We start from the raw sequence: 23,526 nt of genomic DNA, 5'->3' as shown, positions 1-23,526 counted from the left end.
TTTGCCTCCTTTGTGAATGTGTTGCTGTGCGCATAGGGCTCAGAGAATGTTTTGTTGAATGATTTGTGTGAATATGTTGGTGCACGTAGAAGCCAATGAGTCAAACAGCAATTCATTGTATATCTTGCATATAAATGGCTTTTCCCCTATGTGAATCGTCTGGTGTATAGAAGATGGGAAGATTGGATAAAAGCTTTCTTACAAAAATCACACTTACAGGGTTTCCCTTGCTCCTGTGTGAATACGTTGGTATATATATATATATATATAGGGTAGATGATACCGAGAATGATTTATCACATACCTCGTAGGTGAATGGTTTCTCCTTTGTGTGAATGCCTTTGTGTTGACGGAGGTTTGACGAATCCGTAAATGATTTGTCACACACCTCACACCTGAAGGGTTTTTCCCCTGTGTGAATGCGTTGGTGTCTACGAAGGTTTGATGAATCTGAAAATGATTTGTCACACTCCTTGCACGTGAAGGGTTTCTCTCCTGTGTGAACACGCTGGTGTTTCAGGAGTGATGTAAATGTTACAAAACCTTTGTTGCAAACTTCACACTTGAATCGTTTTCCCTCCATTTGATTGCCCTTGTACTGACAATGGTTGTAGAAGATGCACCTTGTACGTTAGGATATCTTACGAGCATGTGGAGCCACGGACGCAGACACACTTGTACAGCCTCTCACCTGTAGAAATGAGTCAGTGATTCATGAGGCTTGATGAACGATTGAAGCTCTCCCCACACTTGGAGCCCACTCACATTTCTTCCCAGCCTCACCCTGACCAATCACCCACAGCTGAACCTTTGGAAAGGTTGCTTCTGATGGGAGGTTCCACACCATTGACCAGTTTCAGATCTAATTTCAAGGCTCCCCTGACCCGACCGATTTCCAGGTGATGATTTCACTGCCCGACCTTCTCTGTGTTGAGCAATGCTGTGAAGGGACTGGATGTCTTCCCACAGTTGTGTAGTTGTTTCTTGGATCAGCTTCTACATGCGGCATCATAGAAATATAGAAACGAGAAACAGTGGTAGGCTATTCAGCTCTTTAAGCTAGCTCTGCCATTCATTATGATCACCAATTCAATATCCTGATTTCCCCCCCCACCCCAACATCCCTTGATTCTTTTGCCCCCAAGAGCTATATCTAATTTCTACTTGAAATCACACAATGTTTTGGTGTCAACTGCTTCCTGTGGTAGTGAATTCCATTCTTTCACCATCTTCGGTGAGGAAATTTCTCCTTACCTCAGTTCTAAAAGGTTTATCCCTTATACTCAAACTATGATCCCCTAGTTCTGGATTCCTCCACTTATTCGGAATATTTGTTCCGAATCTACCCTGTCTAACTCTGTTAAATGTTATAAGTTTCTATGAGATCCCTCTCACTAAACTACAATGAATACAATCCCACCGACTTAGTCTCTCCTCATATGACAGACCTGCCATCCCAGGAATCAGCTTGGTAAACCTTTGCTCCCTCCAAAGCAAGGACATCCTTCCTCAATTAAGGACACCAAAACTACACAATACTCCCAGGTGGCCTCACCAACACCCTATACAATCGCAGTCAAACATCTCTAATTCCTATACTTAAATCCTCTCGCTGTGAAGGCTGAACCTGCATACTTACTTTCAGCGACTGATGCACGAGGACAGCAATGTCTCACTGAGTATCCACCACTCTCAATTCAAGTAATAATGTCTTCTTATTATTGCTACCAATGTTATAACCTCACATTTATCTACATTATACCGAATCTGCCATGCATATACCCCCACACGCAGCTTGTTCAAATCATGCTGAAGCATCTCTACATCGTCCTCACAGCTTACTCTCCCATCCAGTTTTGTATCATCTGCAAATTTGGAGATAATACATTTATTTCCCTCTTTCAAATCATTTATATATAATGTGAACAGTTTGGGTCCGAACACAAATTCCTTGGCAGCCCACTAGTCATTGCCTGCCTATCAGAAAGACCAATTTATGCCAACTCTTTGCTTCCAGTCTGCTAATCAGCTTTCATTCCATGTCAAGACATTACCTCCAACCCCTTGCAATTTAACTTTACATAGTAGTCTGCTATATGAGACTTTGCCAAAAGTCTTCTGAAAGTCTAAATAAACCACATCCATTCCTGGTCAACTCTACAAGTTACATTCTCAAAGAATGCCAATAGATTCATCACGCATGATTCCTCCATTGTATATCCATGCTGACCTTGTCTGAATATACCACTGCTTTCTAAATACTGAATTATGAAATTGTTGATAATGGACTCTAGCAACTTCCTCAGGACTGACATTAGGCTCACTGGTCTATAATCTCCCCTTTTGAATATCAGACTTAGATTAGGTGACTATCTTGTCTGTATTCCCTGGTGTAGTATAGTGCAATCCTTCTGTAAAACATGAAAAGGAAACATTGTTTTCTGCAACTCCCTCTCCTCCCATTGCTGAAGGGGCTGACTCCTCAGTTAGAGACTGTTCCATTGTGAATGCCAGTCTGCTGTTCTCCATGTGAGAAAATAAGGTGCAAGTCCTTTCTATTTCCTCACTTGACTACTTGATTGTCACATGCCCTCTGTTTCCACCAGAGACTCTGGATAGTAACCAGGAGCAGGCAACGTGTCTACTTTCTTTCCTCCATCCAGAGCCCCATCTACCCAGGCACCATGAGGGCAATCAAAAGTCAGGCAGAATTTAAATGACTGTGCGCTTGAGTCTTTTTGGCAAAGACCAGTTTTACTGTTTGATTATGTGTTTAATATTAAAAACACTCAGGAGAAATGTTAATTCAATGGAGATTTTAAGAGACTTCTCCCTTTGTTTTCCCAAGTTATTTGAAGAAAACACATTGGGCATGAAGTGCTGGAAGGCAAGGGGAATATTGCTTCAGTGTAGTTGATTGAAGGGTTCTGATTTAAGCTGGGAAATTTGCACACATCAGGCTGCACGTCCCAAATTCAACTATCAGACACAGCACTGGGCAAAATTATCAAATCCAAGCCCAGGCTTTTGGGAAAGGCAAGGCCTTCAGGTAAAATCTTTAAAGGAGATATTCAAAGACATTTCAATAAATGTGTCCCTGCCCCTCCCAGATAATTACATCTCACCTTCTCATATTCAGTAATGACCCATCAACAAAACTCAGCCTGTAAATCAGAAGGGAAATGCTTCCAATAAACACACTCAATATCCAACACACAGCTCCAATCAAACAGCTCAGCGCTCTGATTGACGACTCTCAGAACCATTCAGAGACAGAGGGACCTGGAGTCTGACCGACATCAATCATGCTGTCAGCGAATTGCACCTTGCAGGGGATGGGATTTCACTGTGTCAGTGCTCCGCCCAGTTCTGCGCAGCCGCTTTCGAGAGACTCTCACCTGGTGGGAACTATATTATCCATGCTGCATGTGTCCTTGGAGTCTGCGCAGTGAGGAGCGACAGTGTGGAATTACTGCGGGGCGGGAGGAGAGAGAGAGAGGGAGAGAGAGCGCGCGCCAGCCCGCGGTCCCTGATGGGAGTTGTAGTTCGGCCGCGCGCAGCGGCGGTTGGCGTCCAGCGTTCGGGAGTTGGAATGTGAGAAAGCGCGAGTCTGTGCTGATGGGGCGAAGATCAATGTTATGGCGACACTGTTTAATGCTTTATGCCAGTGACGGATTAGAAGCAGCTAGGATCAAAGATGGCCCTGCTCAAATAATCACTGCAATGTTTTAGGCGCCATTATTCAGAAGTAGATTGTCTGGAGCGCCTGTGAGTGATGGGTGTCCGCGGGCGCAGTTGATGCCTTTCGCGCTCGTTGGATACCGCAGGGGATGGGGTGCAATATTGACCCGAATTATCACATCTTAATTTGATGTTTTTAAGTTTCCTTTGTACTTTGTTTTTGTTCGGGCTGCTCCCCTTCCTTTTGGGGAGCTGCCCTTATTACTTTGTCCTAATTTAATTTGAGTTTGTTTATTTAGTTTGACCTTAAAAGAGGGCCTGTTACTGATGGAGAGGGGGGTCTGTCTCCCGCGCTGGGGCCACAGTCTGTATCAGGCAGTGAGTTTGGTCTGAGAGGGAGTCAGGTATTTGTTTATCAGAGATGGGATTTTATGGATGTGAGAGAGAGCTTGTTCAGTACAAGAGATATATATTGATTCATGTTTCAAACTGTGAAAATGCCTCTTAAACTCCCAAATGTCTAACCTGTGATGATACTGTGCCTTTAAAAAATATTTATTATGAAGATAATGTTTTCAGCTCTAATTATGGTGCCAATTTGTCTGCTCCAGGCATCCCACCTGCTGCAAATTTAGAAGCACAATTGATGTTGTGGTCTTTGCTTTAATTTTATGCTAATGTCGTTTTGTTTTTGGGTTTTCCCCTGGGATTTCAGAATATGGTTCAATTAGGATGTACTCTTTTTCTATCAACCTATGCTAATGGGAAGAGCTAGGCTTATAGAGGGGAAAACAGGCCGGTTTTGTTTGCATTTACAAGGAGCAACTGCTCCTCTCTCTGGAGGTTGAAGTCTGAGACCTGCTAGAAAATGTGTATCTCTCTCCAGAAGTGTTCTGCCCACGTACCTGCACATAAGCCTGCTGTTATTTTGAGATGAATGTTACTTAAATTGGAACTAATAAAGATGGGGTATCAGTTAATAATTGTATCTGGTCATGTTTAAATATTCAATTGGTAAAAGTTGTGCTAATTTTTGCTCTAGTTAAACTGTATTGTTAAATAAAGCTTATTACAATAAATACTTAGTGGGTCAATAGAATCACACCTGGAGTGAAACACCTTATTCTCAATACCAAAATCAAAAATAGTTGGGATCTAGTCTCACTTCATAATATCCCTTGGAGCTTCTGATCTGATCTGATCCTGAACACCTGGCTACAACTTCAATGTGACAAGAATTGTGGCAGAATCAGTGACATATTGACCTTTCATTGCCACTTCTTTCAGTTTGATGTGTTGTACAACAGCTCTCATTCCACTCAGCTTGACTATCTCCAGCAGTTCAGCATCAGTTACTCAGAATAGTCCTGTAAAATTTTCACCTCTTCCTTCCTATCATTTACAATCAATCCTACCCCAGATGCTGTAATTCAGACTTTCCTTTTGTCATTTTGTTTTGACTGAGTGGCAAAACAGTAGTTTGCAGAAGCAGAGGATGCTTCTTGTGAAATGGAACTTGCCAACTCTAAGTGCTTAGTTATTTCTCTTCCTGCACCTAGTGGTGCTGAAGGCAGACGCCAGCTATTGGCATTTTGAAAGGATTTTCCAGGTTGATACTCAACCTGTATGGCCACGTTATCAATGCACTTGCATCTGCCATCAAGTCTTGGGATGGGACTTGAGCCCAGGGCTTTTGGCTTTGAGAACATGTACATTAGCTATCTCACTTTAAAAACAGTAAATGTCAGTGAAATTATTACAGACAAAGTAAAATGAATGTTTATTAATGTCAGATTTTAGAAGCAGGAAAACACTGCTCAAAACTAATGATACTAAAGAAACATTATAGAGTATTTACAACACAGGATTAGGAAGATGGGGTATGTGAACGTTGATGTCATTGATATATATGCAGAGGGTACCAGCAGGCTGGGCGCTGTGGAGTGACATAATTGGATTTTAGTGCAATTGAAGACCCGTGTCCATATGTAGACTGGTATCAATGACATTCTTATATTGGCAAGAGACACAGAAAATAGATAGGGAGAAAGCTCGTGTGGAGCATAAACAAAGTAGATGGCAGATGGGCTGAATGGCCTGTTTCTGTGCTTTTTTAATAACTAGAATCAAAACAAAAAATATTCATCAGGTTCGGTAATAGCCATGTCCTCCCTCACCAGTTAATGGCACCCTGCTGCTATTTCTAACCCTATCACCTGCCTCTTTCCCCCCCAACCCTGTTGAGATCCCACGATCAAAAGTCTTTCATTTTGTTTCCTCAGCATTGGTCACTTTGGAGTCAATCTTTAAGTTACTGTCATTTCCCAAGCAAGAAGAACTCTGAGCACAGTTTCTGCTCTCAGTACAGTCTTGCTCAGTGAGTCATAAACTCCACATGTTCCATAGTCAGAGTTACATTCCCTAAGGAATAGAGTCACTTCCCAAGAACTAGCTCATTCTCTCCAATCTCTTCTCCCTTCATCACCCTTTCTCCCGTGTTTGTGTGCTGATCCCACCTCTGCACATTATTGCAGCCTTGAACACATCTGAGGCTGCATATCCCACACTGATGTTTGAAAGCCTCTGAGGATGAAGAATGCTATTCCCACATTAGAAATCTCTCTCAAACATTCACCAGGGGAACTGAAACAGCAGTCTATAACTTCCATGCAGCAGTGGAAAGCCATGGGCCTCCACATATAGTTGAACATTTTAATTTGATTTTTTAAAAGTTTCCTTTGTACTTTGTTTTTGGTCGGGCTGTTCCCCTTCTTTTTGGGGAGCTTCCCCTTTTTATTTTGTCCTGATTTAACTTGAGTTTGTTTATTTGGTTTAACCTTGAAAGAGGCCAAATATAGTTGATTTTTTTTTGCTCTCTTACCTGCATTCAAAAATTGCAAGAGAACTCCTAATGGTAGCTGCAGCCTTTGTCCTTCAGTGATACAATTTCCTCATGGTGCAGGAGGACTCTAATCATGCCCTCTTATGAAATGGCTCACTTGGGAACACCCATTAAGATCTTGTTTGGAAATAGCAATTTAATTCAAAAGAGAGCAGAACCATTCCCTGCTACTAAAAAGCTATGTTGAAGTTTTTTTTAAAAATCATTCAATTTGCTATTTCTTTTAACTAGTTAAATCTATTGTTATTGGTTCATTTAAAATGTAATTTTTATTTTTGATTGAAAATAAGAACTTAATATGCATAAATGAACATGGTTTTGTTATTAGTTTTAAATCTGCATTATATTATATGACTTTACATGTGGCAATACTTATAAGTGTTTCATTTTTAATTTAGAATATGGAAACTGACAACTTGGGAAGAAGAGGTTAGAACTTCTCAGACCATGATTTGGCTATCTTATTGCATGAGGTTGAGCAAAGGAGAATTCTTATTTTGAGCTGTGGAAAATCTAAATTGTTTATCATTAGTATTCTTCTGCCTCATATTACCTCATTTAACAGTTCTGTTTTAATGTTTCACTAAAGCATTAGTAGAATTTTGTGAAGTTTAATGGAAAACATTTATTAACAAAAATGATATAAATAAAAAACTTGGTACCACGTTAACATTTAACTAAACATTTTACTTTAGAAGCTGCAATGTGACATTTTGAGTAAATGTTCCATCTTTTCAAATTTCTTGCAATAACTATTTTTTCTCCAATAATATATTTTTAACTTAACACAACAGTTCTGTTGTCTTTGTAACAAGCAGGTAGGGAAGGAGGGACGAGTTATGGAGGGGGAGGGAGAGGAGTATTTGGACATAAAATTGTACGTTTTACACGTAGCCTGACTCTTCTGAACGTACATCGAAGCCACCAAAGAACTTCAGTGATAAGAACATAAGAAGTAAGAGCAGGAGTAGGCCAACTAGCCCTTCGAGCCTGCCCCGCCATTCAATAAGATCATGGCTGATCTGTCGTGGCTCAGTTCCACATTCCCGCCCTCTCCCCATAACCCTTAATCCCCTCTCTTATCAAAAACCCATCAACCCTCGTCTTAAAAATATTTAGCAAGGTAGCCTCCACCACTTCAACGGGCAGAGAATTCCAGAGATTTCAAGAAACAAATCTAAAGTGTGATTTAACAACAATGGTGGAACATGACTCCAGATTTTCAATCTGCATTATCTATAAAGATAGTTCACATAAACTTATAGGAGACTTGCATGTATCATCTCAAGGAATATGCTTTCCTAAAGCATTTGAAATAGCCAAGTTGCAAACTTCCCACTGTAAATATAGAACTCATTTCACCAAGAGGCTTCTAAGATGCAAAATTGCATTAAGGAGACTGTTAAAATTGTGATAAACAACACTACTTAAAATACATAGCAAAATGCAAGTAGACTTTAGCTGAAACTTAGTACAGAAACACATCCACTTTGTTATGAATTTTTTTTTACTGGAATTGGTATGTCATGACAAAGTTGGGAAAACATTTTTAAAAATCTTTCACTTTTTGTGCATTTCATATAGTTTAAACATCTTTTAAACACACAAAAATGTTAACCCATGCAAAGAATATTTGCTCCTCTTACTCTCTGCAGCTATACCAGAGGAAAAAAAGCATGCAAATAAATAAGTGTAAATAATCACCTATCATCAGGGCAAGTAAAGGAAGTTAGGTTCAGAATGCAGAACAGTGCTTCACTGCTGGCAGCTTAAAAAGCAGAATTGGAGGCATAAATGAGATAGAGAATCTGGTGAACTGGTATGGCAACAATAATCTCTCCTTCAACGTCAACAAAACGAAGGAGATTGCCATCGACTTCAGGAAGCGTAAAGGAGAACATGCCCTTACCTACATCCAGAACTCTCCATTCACCTGACGAAGGGGCTAACCCCAAAAGCTTGTGAGTATATTATCAAATAAATAGGTTGGACTAAAACCTGGTGTTGTCAGACTTTTTACTTATCTGCATCAACAGGGATGAAGTAGAAAGGGTCGAAAGCTTCAAGTTTTTAGGTATCCAAATTACCAACAACCTGTCCTGGTCCCTCCCATGCCAACACTATAATTAATAAAGCCCACCAATGCCTCTACTTTCTCAGAAGACTAAGGAAATTTGGCATATCAGCTACGACTCTCACCAACTTTTACAGATGCACTATAGAAAGCATTCTTTCTGGTTGTATCACAGCTTGGTATGGCTCCTAATCTGCCCAAGACTGCAAGGAACTACAAAGATTGTGAATGTAGCCCATCCATCATGCAAACAACAGCCCCCCCACCCCCATCCATTACCTTGGCAAAGCAGCCAGCATAATTAAGGACCCACGCATTCCAGACATTCTCTCTTCCACTTCCTTCCATCGGGAAAAAGATACAGAAATCTGAGGTCATGTCCAACTCAAGAACATTTTCTTCCCTGCTGTCAGACTTTTGAATGGACTCACCTTGCATTAAGTTGATCTTTCTCTACCCCGTAGCTAAGACTGTAACACTACATTCTGCACTCTCGTTTCCTTATCTGTGCTTTGTCTGTATAGCACACAAGAAACAATATTTTTCACTGTATGTTAATACATGTGACAAATCAAATGAAATCAAAACTTGATGCGCTTTTAGTGAGCATGTCTGTTGAGACTTTCAATATTGTCCGGACAGGCATGCCAAGCGTACAGTCCACTTAATTTGGGATCAGGCCAGAGGTTATAGGCCAGCATCTGCAATAAGTTAGATTTAATTAGACGGCACAATGACAAGTATAAATCCCCTCCTGATCTGCTGCTCAAAGTCACCTCCGTTTCCCTGGTCAGTTTCCCAAACTTCAGGAAACTCCTGTTACTCCAGAAATATTTGGATTGGCTGTGAGAGACGTCAATCAGAGAGCCCACCCACTCTGCCCATTCTCTCCTCTTCCTCTTTCACAGCTGCTTCACTTCCTGTAGGGACTGAAAACCAAGTCAGGAGATGGTGAGTGAAGGAGCAGAATTTATAATAATTACATTGCATCATATCCACACTAATGTTCAGCCAGTCTGACTATCCTGTGGGGAATCAGGTGTGGAAATGCCCCTTATGCTGTGTGAGAAGATCCAGCTGAGAGACCTGTTTACTCGGTGCTTTGTGCTGAGCTGTTTGATTGGAGCTGTGTGTTGGATATTGAGTGTGTTTATTGGAAGCATTTCCCTTCTGATTCACAGGCTGAGTTTTGTTGATGGGTCATTACTGGATATGAAAAGGTGAGGGCAGAGTGTCTGAGGATTCTTTCTGATTTCGTATTGTTGAGTTGTGTGAGTGTATTGGGAGCTGGTTATTATTCTGTGGACTGTGAATGGTCAGTTTTGTCTGTTGGGAGATGTTTCCTGTCTTTTTCATTCCCTCGAAGACCTCCCAAAAACTTCTATGCCTTAATTTGTCTCCGGGCGAATTCACTGAATTTTACAGTCTGCTGCTTCTGCTAACATTGTGTCCTGTGAGGTTAAACTCTCGGCTTAAACTCTGGGAGGTGCAGAGTGTCTGAGGATTCTTAGTGATTTCTTATTGTTGAGGTGTGTGTGTAGGGAGCTTGTTATTATCCTGTGGACTGTAACATATACATATAACATGTGCCATGTGATGTTACACAGTAGGAATGGATGTTTCTTTAAAGAGTTTACCTGAAGGCCTCGACCGTTCGTAAATGCCTGGGCTTGGATTTGATCATTTTGCCCAGTGCTGTGTCTGATAATTGAATTTGGGATATGGAGTGTTTTCTTTGAAATCGTTTTCAAAACTAGGGAGAAATTTTAAAATTATCATTCAGTTACCATATGGCACAGTCTCTAATTGAGGAGTCAGCCCCTTCAGCAAAGGAGGAGAGGGCGGTGGAGGAAATCATGTTTCCATTTCCTGTTTTACAGAAGGATTGCACCATACTACACCTGAGAATACAGAGACACCACAGATTGATCCTGACCTAAGGAACAACTGCACAACTGTGGGAAGACATCCAGTCCCTTCACAGCATTGCTCAACCACAGAGAAAGTTGGACAGTGAAACCATCGTCTGGAAATCGGTCAAGTCAGGGGAGCTTTGACATATCATCAGATCTGAAACTTTCTAAAGGTTCATCTGTGGGTGATTGGTATGTGAGACTGGGAAAAATTGTGAGTGAGCTCCAAGTCTGGTGACAGCTTCAATCATTCATTGAACCTCATAAACCACTGACTCATTCCTGTTGTGTGGGGCTATTCAAATGTGAGGTTTGTGAAAAAGACTTTACGTTGATAAGAACTCGTAACGCAGAAAGTGCATCTGTTGTAGAACTGTTAACAGAAGAAAAACTACATGGAAGAGAAACTATTCAAATGTGGGGTGTGTGACAAATCATTCTCACACTCATCTTACTTCCGTGTACACCAGCGTATTCACACAGGGGAGAAACCATTCACATGTGAGGTGTGTGACAAGTCATTTGTGCAGTCATCTTACCTTCGCAGACACCAACGTGTTCATACTGGAGAGAAGCCATTCAAATGTGAGGTGTGTAACAAGGCCTTTACAGAATTCTCTGGTCTGCTATATCACCGACGCATTCACACAGGAGAAAAACCATTCACTTGTGAGGTGTGTGACAAATCATTCTCGGTGTCATCAAATCTCCGTGCACACCAACGCACTCACACAGGGGAGAAGCCATTCCACTGTGAGGTGTGTAACAGAGGCTTTTCAGAACTATCGAGTCTTATGAATCACCGACGTATTCACACAGGGGAGAAGCCATTCACGTGTGAGGTGTGTGAGAAATCATTCTCAACATCATCGAACTTTCTTGCACATCAACGAATTCACACAGGGGAGAAACCATTCAAGTGTGAGGTTTGCAAAAAAGCTTTTGTCAAGTCTTCCAATCTCCAGATACACCAGAGAATCCACACAGGGGAGAGACCCTTCAACTGTAAAGTGTGTGAGAAAGCTTTTACCCGCTCCTCTGATCTCCTGATGCACCAGATGATTCACACAGGTGAGAAAGCCTTCAAGTGTGAAGTGTGTGACCAAACCTTCTTGAAGTCAGGAAACCTGCGTGTACACCAACGTATGCATACTGGGGAGAAACCGTTCAAGTGTGATGTGTGTAACAGGGGATTTGCCCAGTCATCAGCTCTGGTGGGTCACTCCCGTATTCACACTGGGGAGAAACCATTCACTTGTGAGGTATGCAACAGAACATTCGCAAGATCATCAACTCTCCGTGCACACCAACGCATTCACACTGGGGAGAAACCATTCAAATGTGAGGTGTGCAACAAATCCTTCTCCAGGTCATCACAGCTCCTGCTGCATCAGAGGATTCACACAGGAGAGAAACTGTTCAAGTGTGAGGTGTGTGACAAGGCTTTCACACTGTCATCAACGCTTGCGAATCACCAACGTATTCACACTGGGGAGAAGCCATTCAACTGTGAGGTGTGTGACAAATCATTCTTGAAATCAACTGACCTCCATATACACCAACGCATTCACAAAGGGGAGAAACCATTCAGATGTGATGTTTGTGACAAGGCTTTCACCCACTCATCTGATCTCCCAAAACACCAGCGGATCCACACTGGACAGAGACCATTCAGGTGTGAGGTGTGTGATAAAGCTTTCACTCACTCATCAACGTTCCGCACACACCAACGCACTCATACAAGGGAATAGATGTTTGTATTTAGCAGTTGCACAAATCCTTCTTGAGATCATTGATTATCCTGCTTTACCAGAGAGCCCACTCGGCAGAGTTAACCCTCCAAATGTAAGGCTTATGATAAAATTTTTGTAACAACTTCACTCCTGAGACATCAGAGGATTCACGCAGGAGAAAATCATTCAGGTGTGATGTGTGATGAGGCTTTCATCTACACCTCTGATTTCCTTGGGCACCAGCAGATGCACACGAGGAGAAAATATTTAGGTGTGTGACAGGGCTTTACACAGTCAGTGTATCTCCTAGTTCATTACTGCGCTCACACAGGGGAGAAGCCCTATCAGTGTGAATTCTGCAATAAAGCCTTCACACAGTTGCTGAACCTCCTGGAACATCAGTGAACCCACAAGGGAGACAAATCTTTCCAGTGTGAGATTTGTCAGGATTGTTTCACTTTCTCCTCCTCTATAGCCAAACACCAACATCTCCACACGGACCTCGAGCTGGCTCACCAGCTTCCCTTACACTGAGTTGTCTGTGTTGTTTACTCTCCAGTGCTCGCACAGGGGAGCTGTCCTTCCAAAGCACTGTCTGTCTCAGCAGTGTCTGTTTCCAACCTCTCCCACCATCGGTCCAATCATTTCAAGAAGGCTAATTTAATCTTAGACCACATCTCCAAACATCACCCAAAGGAGACATCAATATGTATAGAAGCTGCTGTGTAAACTCAGCATTCTTTCAATGCAGTGTCAGGTACAATTCACAGTCTGACCAAGAAGACAATCTTCTGTGGTTAGAAAGGCTTCAGCTCCTGATCTACCAGTACAAGCATCCGGAGGAGGAGCCATTTCTGGGGTAATAATGTAGGGACTTCAATTAGCCTCAGCATCTCTGGTCAATGGAGGGCAGATCAGCCTGGAATCCTGTTCCTCATCAGTGAGGCCAGCTGGGAAGTTGGTGAGGGCGAGAGGGGGGTGGTGGAGTAGGATGTGTCTCAGCTGTGACAGTCTCCGTTGTCTCACAACATTCACTGTCTCGGTCTATGCATGCTGAATGGCCACTCAAACTGAATACTAAAGGCCAATCGATGTCCACAGTCTGTACTCCTGGTCAGTACCTTGAGGATTGGAGGAAATGTGAGAGGACAACAACTTGTATTTATAGAGCAATTTAATATAGTCAAAACCCCGGTGTTACATAGAGATATAATCAGATAAAAATTAACATTGAGGCAAAGAAGGAGATATTACGCAGGATGATCTTAAATATGGTCAAAGAGGTGGAATTTCAGGAGGGCTGTAAAGGAGGTGACAGAGATAGAGATGCAAAGAGGTTTAAGGGGAATCCTAAGGATCTCTTAACACCCAAGATGCATCAGATACAAAGACTGAACAAGGCCCCCTTTCACCACGACCTAGCCAGTATCTTCTTTCTTGGTAAAGACAGATGTAAAGTATTTATTTAGTACCTAAGCCCTCTAACTTCATGCAGAAATCACTGTTCGGTCCCTAATTGGCCTCACTCTTCCCTTTACCTCCCTTTTCCTATTTATATACCTATAGAAGACTTTTGGATTCCCTTTTATGTTACCTTCTAGAATCTTCTCATACTGTCTATTTCCTTCTGCTATTTGCTTTCCCAATTCCCCTGTAAACCTTCAATATTCAGCCTGGTTCTCTGTTGTATTCTCTAGAATCATAGAACGCCTACAGTGCAGAAAAAACCCATTTGACCCATCGAGCCTGCGCTGACAACAGTTCCACCAGACCCTATCCTCTCCATCTGACACCAGTCATAAGCACACTCTTTGTTCTTCATCTTAACCTGTCTCTTTTGTCATCCAAGAAGCTCTGCGTTTCTTTATCCTGCCTTTCCCTTTGTGGGAGTATACCTTGACTCTGCCTAATCTGTTGGCTCTTTAAAGGCAGTCCATTGTTCAGTTACTGTTGATTTACTCCTGATTTACCTGGCTCAGATCCATTCTGACTCCATTGAATTTTGGTTTTCCCCCAGTTCGTTATTCTTTTTCCTTAAACCTTATTGTCCTTTTCCATTGCCAACCTAAAGAACACAGAACATAGAAAAACTACAGCACAACCAGGCCCTTCGGCCCACAAGTTGCGCCAATGATATCCATACCTACTAGGCTTATCTATAACTCTCAATTCTATTAAGTGACATGTACTCATCCAGAAGTCTCTTGAAAGACCCTATTGAATTTGTCTCCACCACCACTGATGGCAGCTGATTCCACTCACCCACCCATCTCTGAGTGAAAAACTTACCCCGATATCTCCTCTGTACCTAACCCCCAGCACCTTAAACCTGTGTCCTCTCGAAGCAACCATTCCAGCCCTAGGAAAAAGCCTCTGAGAATCCACACGATCTATACCTCTCAACATCTCATACACTTCTATCAGGTCACCTCTCATCCTTCGTCTCTCTAAGGAGAAAAGACCGAGCTCCTTCAACCTATCCTCATGAGGCATGCCACCCAATCCAGGCAACATCCTTGTAAATCTCCTCTGCACCCTTTCAATACTTCCACATCCTTCGTGTAATGAGGCGACCAGAACTGACCACAGTATTCCATGAGAGGTCTGACAAGGGTCTTATAAAGCTGCAACATTATCCTAAACTCAATCCTTCGATTGATGAAGGCCAGTACACCATATGCCTTCTTAACCACATCCTCTAACTGCGAGGCCAATTTAAGAGTCCTATGAACCCCGACCCCAAGGTCCTTATGATCCTCTACAATGCTAAGAGCCTTGCCCTTGATATTATACTCCTTCATCCCATTTGACCTGCCAGAATGGACCACTGCACATTTATCCAGGTTGAAGTCCATCTGCCACTTCTCCGCCCAGCCTTGCATCCTATCTATGTCATGCTGCAACCTCTGACATCCCTCCAAACTATCTACAAGCTTACGATATAATGATCACCATTCCCTAAATATTCTCTTGTGGATATGTGATCCACTTGGACCCTTCAGTTTGAAGAACCAGGTCCTGCAATGCCTCCTTTCTCATTGGAATGGGATCACACTGTGATAGAATACTCTCTCTTTAAAGTATTCTGGGAAGTCTTGACACCATTACTACGCTGCTCTATATTTGGATAATTAAAATCTCCCATTAGCTACTTCATAATTCTTGCACCTGTCTGTAATTTTCTTCCAATTTTGCTCTTTTGAATTTTAACACTAGTTAGTGACCCATAGAGCACTCTGAGCAATGAAATTGCACCTTTATTGTTCCTAACCTTCAGCCAATTAGATTCTGTCCTTTACCCCTCTGGGACATCCTCTCATTCCAGCTCTGTAATGTTCTCCTTAATCAGCACTGCCCACCATCCCACCAACCCTACCCCCACCCCACCCCACCCCACCACTTCTTTTCTCTCCTTCCTGAACACTTGATTGTATAAAAGATTGTTTAATATCCAGTCCCACCTTCCTTTCAGCAGAAACATCATATTTTCCATGGCAGTATTTTTCTAGCAACTCACCATTTGTATTATTATTCATTCATGGAATGTGGGCTTCACTGGCTGGGTCAACATTTATTGTCAATCCCTAATTACCCTTGAACTCGGTAGTTTGCAAGGCCACTTCTGAGGGCACTTAAAAGTCAACCACATTACTGGTTGGAGTCACATGTAGGCTAGAACAGGTAAGGATGGCAGATTTCCTTCCCTAAAGGATATTAGTGAACTAGATGGGTTTGTATGACAATCGACAATAGTTTAATTGTCATCATTAGACTTTTAATTCCAGAGTTTCATTGAATTCTAATTTCTTCATCTGATCCGAACCCCAGATATCCGAACATTACCCTAGCGCTCTGAGTTACTAGCCCAGTGATAATGCCACTACGTCACCACCCCTTTACCACACTCTGCATTCACGAACATCCACCATGATCTTTAGGGTTTGATTATTTTCCCTCTTACTCGGAACCCAATTAATATCATTCTATTTCTGATTCAGCTGCTATCTGTCTCTGCCAATGTTCTGTGACCCTTGGTGTTTCTCTCTACTGTGACCTGCATCCTACACTTCTGTCAAGCAAGTTTAAACCCCCTCCAACAGGACCAGCAAATCATCCTGCAAGAAACTGGGTCCCAGCCCTATTCAGGTGTAGTCCATCAGCCTACACACATCCCATCTCCTCCAGACCTGATTTCAATGTCCCAATAATCTAAATCCCTCCATCCTGCTCCATCTCTCCAGTCATACATTCATCTGCTTCATCCTATTTCTCACTTGTGCCTGGTACCAGCAGAAATCCAAAGATTACTACTTTGGAGATCGTGCTTGCTGATTTCCTGCCCTGCTGTCTAAATTCTGACAGCAGCATTACATCCCTCTTTCTATCTGTTTGGTACTGATGTGGACTAAGGCCCCTCCCTCCCTTCAAGGTGCTTTGCAGCTATTCAGTGACATCCTTCACCCTGGCTGAGAGAGGTAACAAACTATCCTGGATTCATGGCTGAAGCTGGAGAAATTACCTGTCTGTTCCTCTAACTATCACATCTCTTTATGTCCCCTATACAGCTGAGCCAGCTGTGGTGCCATGGACTTGGCTCTGGCAGCATTCCCCAGATCAGCCATCACTTTCGTCATTATTTACAGCTGAATACTGGTTGGAGAGTGCGATACACTCAGAGAGTCCCTGCTCTACCTGCCTTTCTGATGTCACCCCTGAAAAACATGAGCTCAAATTTTAATGCTAATCCCCATGTACCAGTAAAATAAGCCTGTTCTGAGGAGTTTTGGGGTAGAATCAGACTCTGCTTTGGTTGATTAATTTAAAATGCATTGATATTTTAATTGATTCAAAATTCTGAGTAAGCTGTATATTGTGTTTGTCTCATGTTTTTATCAATCTTCTGTTTACAACTCACAATAAATTCACTTTTTTTACTTAACCCCAATTACCTGATTTGTCAGCATGGTATATTCCTGTTCACTGAAACACTCAGGAGCCTACAGTAAGAGTCCTGTACACAATATATTGTGTAATGTCACTGTGGACTGGTATACTTTCTCCACCAATGGGCTTATCATTTCCATTTCACAGGAAGTAGGAAGTTTCCGTCAAAAAAAGGCTTGCATTTATGTATCAACTTTCACAAACTCAGTATCTGAAAACGTTACAGCCAATGAAGTCCTGAATGGTAATTTAGCAAAAGTGAAATCCAATTTGAGCACAGCAAGATCCCACAAGGAGCAATGTGATCATCACCAGATATCAGTTTTTGTGATATTGTTTGTGGGATTCCTATAGGTCAGAACATCAGGGATAACGCCTCTGCTTTTCTACAGCATAATGTTATGGAACCTTTTACATTCACGCAAGCACAAGCCTTGGTTTAACCCACCAAAGATGGTATCTCTGACAGTGCAGGCCTCCCTCAATACTGCAGTTCTCAAGTCTCTGGAGTGAGACTTGAACCCACAACATTCTGACTCAGAGACGAGAGTGCTAACTAAGCCATGGCTGACAACATATAATATTTCTGTTGTACTAGATTCAGTTTATAAGAGGTTAAATCCCAAGGCTATGTACAGAATCCTTTCCCCCCTGTAAAATGAAAACATGAAAGTTTGTTGATTTAAAGTGGTAACTAGTTTGAGCTGCAGGAGCCAGTAATGTCTTTGTGTCTGGTTTCCTGTTTTATTTTGTGAATGCAAATTCCTGGAGCCAAATGATATACACTGAGTAGAAGGTGCTTTTTATTAATGCCCATATCTCTCTGAGGAAGCTCACAGAGAGAAGTTAATGGAATGTTGAAGAACTATTGAAGGTACTGTTTTCACTTGGTTGGATCACAGTAAGCGAGAGAATGGTCATAATGATCCTCATGAACTGCATATCACTCTCAAACAATTTTGATTTTGATCTGATTTACTACTGTCACGTCTATTCGTACACAATGTAAAGTATTGTTTCTTGCGTGCTACAACAGAGCATACCGTTCATAGAGAAGGAAATGAGAGAATGCAGAATGCAGTGTTGCAGTCATAGCTAGGGTGTAGAGAAAGATCAACTTAATGTGAGTTAGGTCCCTTCAAAAGTCTGACAGCATCAGGGAAGAAGCTGTTCTTGAGTCGGTTGGTTTGTGACCTCAGACTTTTGTATCTTTTTCCTGATGGAATAAGGTGAAAGAGAGAATGTCCAGGGTGCATGGGGGTCCTTAATTATGCTGCTGCTTTGCTAAGACAGCAGGAAGTGTAGACAGAGTCAATGGATGGGAGGCTGGTTTGCGTGATGGATTGGGCCACATTCATAATCCTTTGTAATTGCGGTCTTGGGCAGAGCAGGAGGCATACCACGCTGTGATACAACCAGAAAGAATGCTTTCTATGGTGCATTTGTAAAAGTTGGTGAGAGTCATAGCTAACGTGACAAATTTCCTTAGTCTTCTGAGAAAGTAGAGGCGTTAGTGGGCTTTCTTAACTATACTGTCGGTATGTGGGAGCCAGGACAGGTTGTTGGTGATCTGGACATCTAAAAACTTGAAGCTCGCGACCCTTTCTACTTCATCCCCGTTGACGTAGACAGGGGCATGTTCTCCTTTACGCTTCCTGAAATTGATAACAATCTTCATTTTGTTAACATTTGAGGAAGAGATTATTGTTGTCGCAGCAGTTCACCAGGTTCGCTATTTCATTCCTGTACTCTGTCTCGTCATTGTTTGAGATCTGACCCACTATGGTGGTGTTGTAAGCAAACTTGAAAATCAAGTTAGAGGAGAATTAGGCCACAGTCATATGTATATAAGGAGTATAGCAGGGGGCTGAGAACACAGCCTTGTGGGTCACCGCTGTTGTTACCTATCCTTACCAGTTCGGGTCTGTGAGTTAGGAAGTTTAGGATCCAGTCACAGATGAAGGAGCCAAGGTCCAGGCCACAGAGTTTGGAGATGAGTTTTGTAGGAATAATGGTATAGAAGGTTGAGAAGTAGTTAGTAAAGAGGAGAGTGACATAAGCGTCTTTGTTATCTAGGTGTTCCAGGGTCAAGTGCTGGGCGAGGGGGAAGGTGTTTGTTGTGGACCTGCTGCAGCAGTAGGCAAACTGTAGTGGATCCAGGCAGTCTGAACAAGGTCAAGAGTGGAACAGAGAAGGCAAGGAACCAGGAGAGGACAAAAACCGGGACGTTCTCAGAGAGGGAAATGAACTGGGATATCCCAAGAGAGGTGAATGAGTTGGGACATCCCAAGAGAGGTGAATGAAATTGGGGATTGCTGTCTCTCATAAATTAAAGCTGAGGGGAGTTGCATCTCACTTGGACAGAAGTCACACCTTGAGCACTGTCTATATTTGCCTATCTTCTGTAACCCTCCTATCTGTGCCCCTCAGTCTCACTCCTGTGCACCTCTCGCCTGTGTCTCTTTCCATTCTGTGTATGTGCTGATCTCACCACTGCAAAGATGTGTTCCTGTGCCTTTAAGAAATGTATTTGGGTCCTGTTTCTATGCAGGATGTTTTTAGCAATCCCTTTCACCTTATCAGTGCCTTTGGATTTATAACTGGCATCTCCGATGGGACAATGACAAGTTTAAATCCCACCTGATCTGCTGCTCAAAGTCACCTCCGTTTCCCTGGTCAGTTTCCCAAACTTCAGGAAACTCCTGTTACTCCAGAAATATTGTGATTGGCTGTGAGAGACGTCAATCAGAGAGCCCACCCACTCTGCCCATTCTCTGCTCTTCCTCTTTCACAGCTGCTTCACTTCCTGTAGGGACTGAAAACCAAGTCAGGAGATGGTGAGTGAAGGAGCAGAATTTATAATAATTACATTGCATCATATCCACACTAATGTTCAGGCAGTCTGACTATCCTGTGGGGAATCAGGTGTGGAAATGCCCCTTATGCTGTGTGAGAAGATCCAGCTGAGAGACCTGTTTACTCGGTGCTTTGTGCTGAGCTGTTTGATTGGAGCTGTGTGTTGGATATTGAGTGTGTTTATTGGAAGCATTTCCCTTCTGATTTACAGGCTGAGTTTTGTTGATGGGTCATTGCTGAATATGAGAAGGGGAGGTGTAATTATCTGGGAGGTCTAAGGATTCTTTCTGATTTCCTGTTGTTGAGTTATGTGTTTGTTGGGAGCTGGTTATTATCTTGTGGACTGATTATATAGTTCCTCTGAGAGAATAACTCCTTGGAAGTGCATTACTGAGGGAGAGTTGCCTCTTTTTTGGAGGTTTGATACTGAGTACATGTTGTGTTGTTAGTGGTGATAGTCCATTAGCAATATGAGTTTAAAAATTTCATTTCTCGAGTATGTTCCACCATTGAGTGTGATCATTATGTATCTGTGCCTCTCCTGCCCTCTCCTCATATCCCTCAGTACTTTGATAAACAAAATTCTATTAATCTCAGATTGAATATTAATAATGTATTGTCAATTCTCTTTGTGGACTTCCAGACTTCTCCCAGTCTTTGTGTGTCAAAGTATTTCCTGATTTCCCTCCTTGAAAACTCTTCCATGCTACCTAGTCTGAGACCCCCAAGCAGTGAAAACAATTTCTGTCTATTCATCCAATCTCTTCCCCTTAATAACCTGAAAACATCAATGAGATTCACCCCACTTAGCTTTCTAGATTTGGGGAATATAACTCTCACTTGTTTAACTCTCACTCTCCTCATCATTTAACCATTGCAGTCCAGGTGTCATTCCAGTCAATCTTTCCTTCCTGTTGCAAGGTGTGGTCAAACTATGGCTGAAATATTTCTTTGACCCCTTTTGGATTCTTTTCTTCCAGAAATTAAACCACCTTTCCATTCACCTTTCTGATTATTTTCTCCAACAATTCATGACATTTTAATGATCTCTGTACAGAATCTCCAAGACTCTTTGAAACTCCACTCTTTCTAGTTTTTCACCATTTATAAAATACCCTGTTTGGGGTCAAAGTGCCAATCTTGAATTCCAGTTAACACAGCAATATCCATTGATTTTAAAGTATCAGTGGCTATTTGTCATTTGATGTTTCCAGTACGTTGTTTAACGGCCATCTATCTTGTGTTATCAGTGAATTCGTAGATGCAGATTTCTATTCCATTGTCTAAATTATTAATAAATACAGGGAGAGATTGACCTACAAAACAAATACTTGCAGGTCACCACTCATCACATCATCCCTTAGGGAGTGTTGCACTGTCATAGGATCAGTACTGAGGGAGTGCTGCACTGTCAGAGTTCTGATTTTGAGGAATGGCCATTTGGTCAGTGTTTTGGAATGGCCTGAGTATGTGAAAGCTCCTGTTCCTTCCTTTTATTTCTAATCGTGGGTACAATCTTTGCAGTAAATCTTCAGATAGTTTCACAGCTGAAGCACAATTCTCAAACCCACCCCTATGATTGGCTGAGCAGTGATTGCCATGTAACTATTGGTTGGCTGTCAGTGCATTTCTGTCCCAGATTGGCTATGAGAGATTGAAGCATAGAAAATATGGAGCAGGAGGAAGGCCATTCAGCCCATTGAGTCTACTTTGCTATTCAATATGATCCTGGCTGGTCAAACTCAATATCCCGATCCCACCTTCCTCTTTATGCTTTGATCCCCTTCACCCCAATGCTATATCTAACTGTTTCTTGAAAATAATCAGTGTTTTGCCTCAACTGCTTTCTGTGCTGGTGAATCCAATAGGCTGACCATTCTCTGGTTGAAGAAATTCTCCTCATCACTGTCCTAAACAGTCTACCCAGGATCCCCCGACTGTGATGCTTGGTTCTTGGTGTCCCCACCTTTGGAAACATCCTCCTTGCGTCTATCCTGTCTAGTCCTGTTAAAATCTTATCGGTTTCTATGAGATCCACCCCCATTCTTCTGCACTCCAGTGAATACAATCCTAACTAATTCAATCGCCATTCATATGTCAGTCCCATCATCCCAGGAATCAATCCAGTCAATCTTCTCTGCATTCCCACTAGAACAAGAACATCCTTCCTCAGATAAGGAGAGCAAGATTGCACACAGTGCTGTGAATTTTCCTGTTCTGCCCTCCACAGGACTCATAGCGGGTGAGGGGCAGACTATGGAAAGGTCCATTGATCTCAGGTGGGATTTTCTGGTTCAGGGCAAGCGCAGCTGGAAAATCCCGCCCAGTATTTCAGGTTTGGCCTCACCAAAGCCCTGTATAATTGCATTAAGACATCACTGGTCCTGTACTCGAATCCTCTCCCTATGAAAGCCAACATACCATTTGCCTTTTTTTTTTACTGCCTGCTGTACCTGCATGCTTACTTTCAGCAACTGGTGCACAGTGACACCCAGCTCTCATTGCACAATCTCCTTTACTAACTTATAGCCTTTCAAAAAATCTGTCTTCCTGTTTTTGCTACCAGAGTAGATAATTTCACATTTATCATTTGCCCACTCACTCAGCCTGTCCAAATCATAGAAAAGCATCTCTGCATCCTCCTAACAGTTCACCTTACCATCCAGCTTTGTGTCATCTGCACATTTGGAGATAGTATCTTTAATTCCTCTTCTAATTCAATAATGTATATCATGAGTAACTGGGGTCCCATAGGGCCTGCACCGACAATGCCACTCGTGCTCTATTCACATAACCCCACGTATTTATCCTACTAATCGTCTTGACAGTAACGGGCAATTTAGCATGGCCAGTCAACCTAACCCATATATTTTGGCAGTGTGGGAAGAAACTGGAGCACCCAGAGAAAACCCATGCAGTCACGGAGAATGTGCAACCTTCGCACAGTCACCCAAGGCCAGAATTGAGCCAGGGTCCCTGGCACTGTGAGGCAGCAGTGCTAACATTTGCCATCTCATTTGCCTACTATTTGGAAAATGATCCATTTATTCCTACTCTTTGTATCCTGTCCGTCAGGGAGCCCGCTCGCTCTGTCCATTCTCTCCTCGTCCTCTTTCACAGCTACTTTACTTCCTGTAGGGACTGAGGAAATGGTGAGTGAAGGAGCAGAATTTATAATAATTACATAATATCCACACCAATATTCAGGATGAGTATTGAGTGAGAAAGAACATTCTTGTGAAGTAATATTACTGGATGGTGTGATGCTGGTGGAGATAATCATTTTCCTGTTTTACAGAAGGATTGCACCGTACTACACCAGAGAATACAAAGAGGATAGACACCACAGATAGATCCTAACCATCACCCAAGAAACAACTGCACAACTGTGGGAAGACATCCAGTTCCTTCACAGCATTGCTC

The 23,526-nt window shown here is 42.3% G+C and overlaps 2 protein-coding genes across 8 annotated transcripts in view; one reads left to right on the top strand and one right to left on the bottom strand.

Annotated features, from left to right (window-relative positions):
* Positions 1-23,526, bottom strand: part of LOC145348030 (uncharacterized) — a 65,830-nt gene that overhangs the window by 4,171 nt on the left and 38,133 nt on the right. The window contains exons 1-2 of one of the 5 annotated variants that reach the window (XM_080196145.1): positions 3,399-3,435; positions 305-996 (exon numbers count right to left, since the gene is read on the bottom strand). In XM_080196145.1, the coding sequence (XP_080052271.1) occupies positions 305-583 (279 nt within the window). In that variant the 5' untranslated portion in view covers positions 584-996; positions 3,399-3,435. Of the gene's footprint in view, positions 1-304; positions 997-1,639; positions 2,514-3,125; positions 3,273-3,398; positions 3,436-23,526 lie in introns of those variants that run through there. The other 4 variants (XM_080196143.1, XM_080196147.1, XM_080196146.1 and 1 more) reach the window with 4 other exon arrangements.
* On the top strand, positions 3,567-23,482 carry LOC145348020 (uncharacterized). 3 transcript variants are annotated; one of them, XM_080196129.1, is made up of 3 exons: positions 3,567-3,768; positions 10,538-12,252; positions 23,402-23,482. In XM_080196129.1, the coding sequence occupies exons 2-3, from the start codon at positions 10,966-10,968 to the stop codon at positions 23,441-23,443; spliced, it is 1,329 nt and encodes a 442-aa protein (XP_080052255.1). In that variant the 5' UTR covers positions 3,567-3,768; positions 10,538-10,965; the 3' UTR covers positions 23,444-23,482. The 3 variants fall into 3 exon arrangements, 2 of the variants coding, with proteins under 2 accessions (XP_080052255.1, XP_080052254.1); XR_013887896.1 differs by lacking the exons at positions 10,538-12,252; positions 23,402-23,482 and adding an exon at positions 6,982-7,285; XM_080196128.1 differs by lacking the exon at positions 23,402-23,482 and having other exon boundaries at positions 10,538-15,685.

The sequence above is a fragment of the Carcharhinus amblyrhynchos genome, chromosome 9, assembly GCF_965287045.1.
Source record: "Carcharhinus amblyrhynchos chromosome 9, sCarAmb.v2.hapA, whole genome shotgun sequence".
Lineage (NCBI taxonomy): Eukaryota > Metazoa > Chordata > Chondrichthyes > Carcharhiniformes > Carcharhinidae > Carcharhinus > Carcharhinus amblyrhynchos.
Note: the sequence above shows the minus strand (reverse complement) of the source record. Positions and strands in the feature narration are given on the sequence as shown.

Excerpts from the sequence above, each read along its gene's own strand:
- LOC145348020 (XM_080196128.1), top strand. The coding sequence starts at position 10,966 with ATGGAAGAGAAACTATTCAAATGTGGGGTGTGTGACAAATCATTCTCA.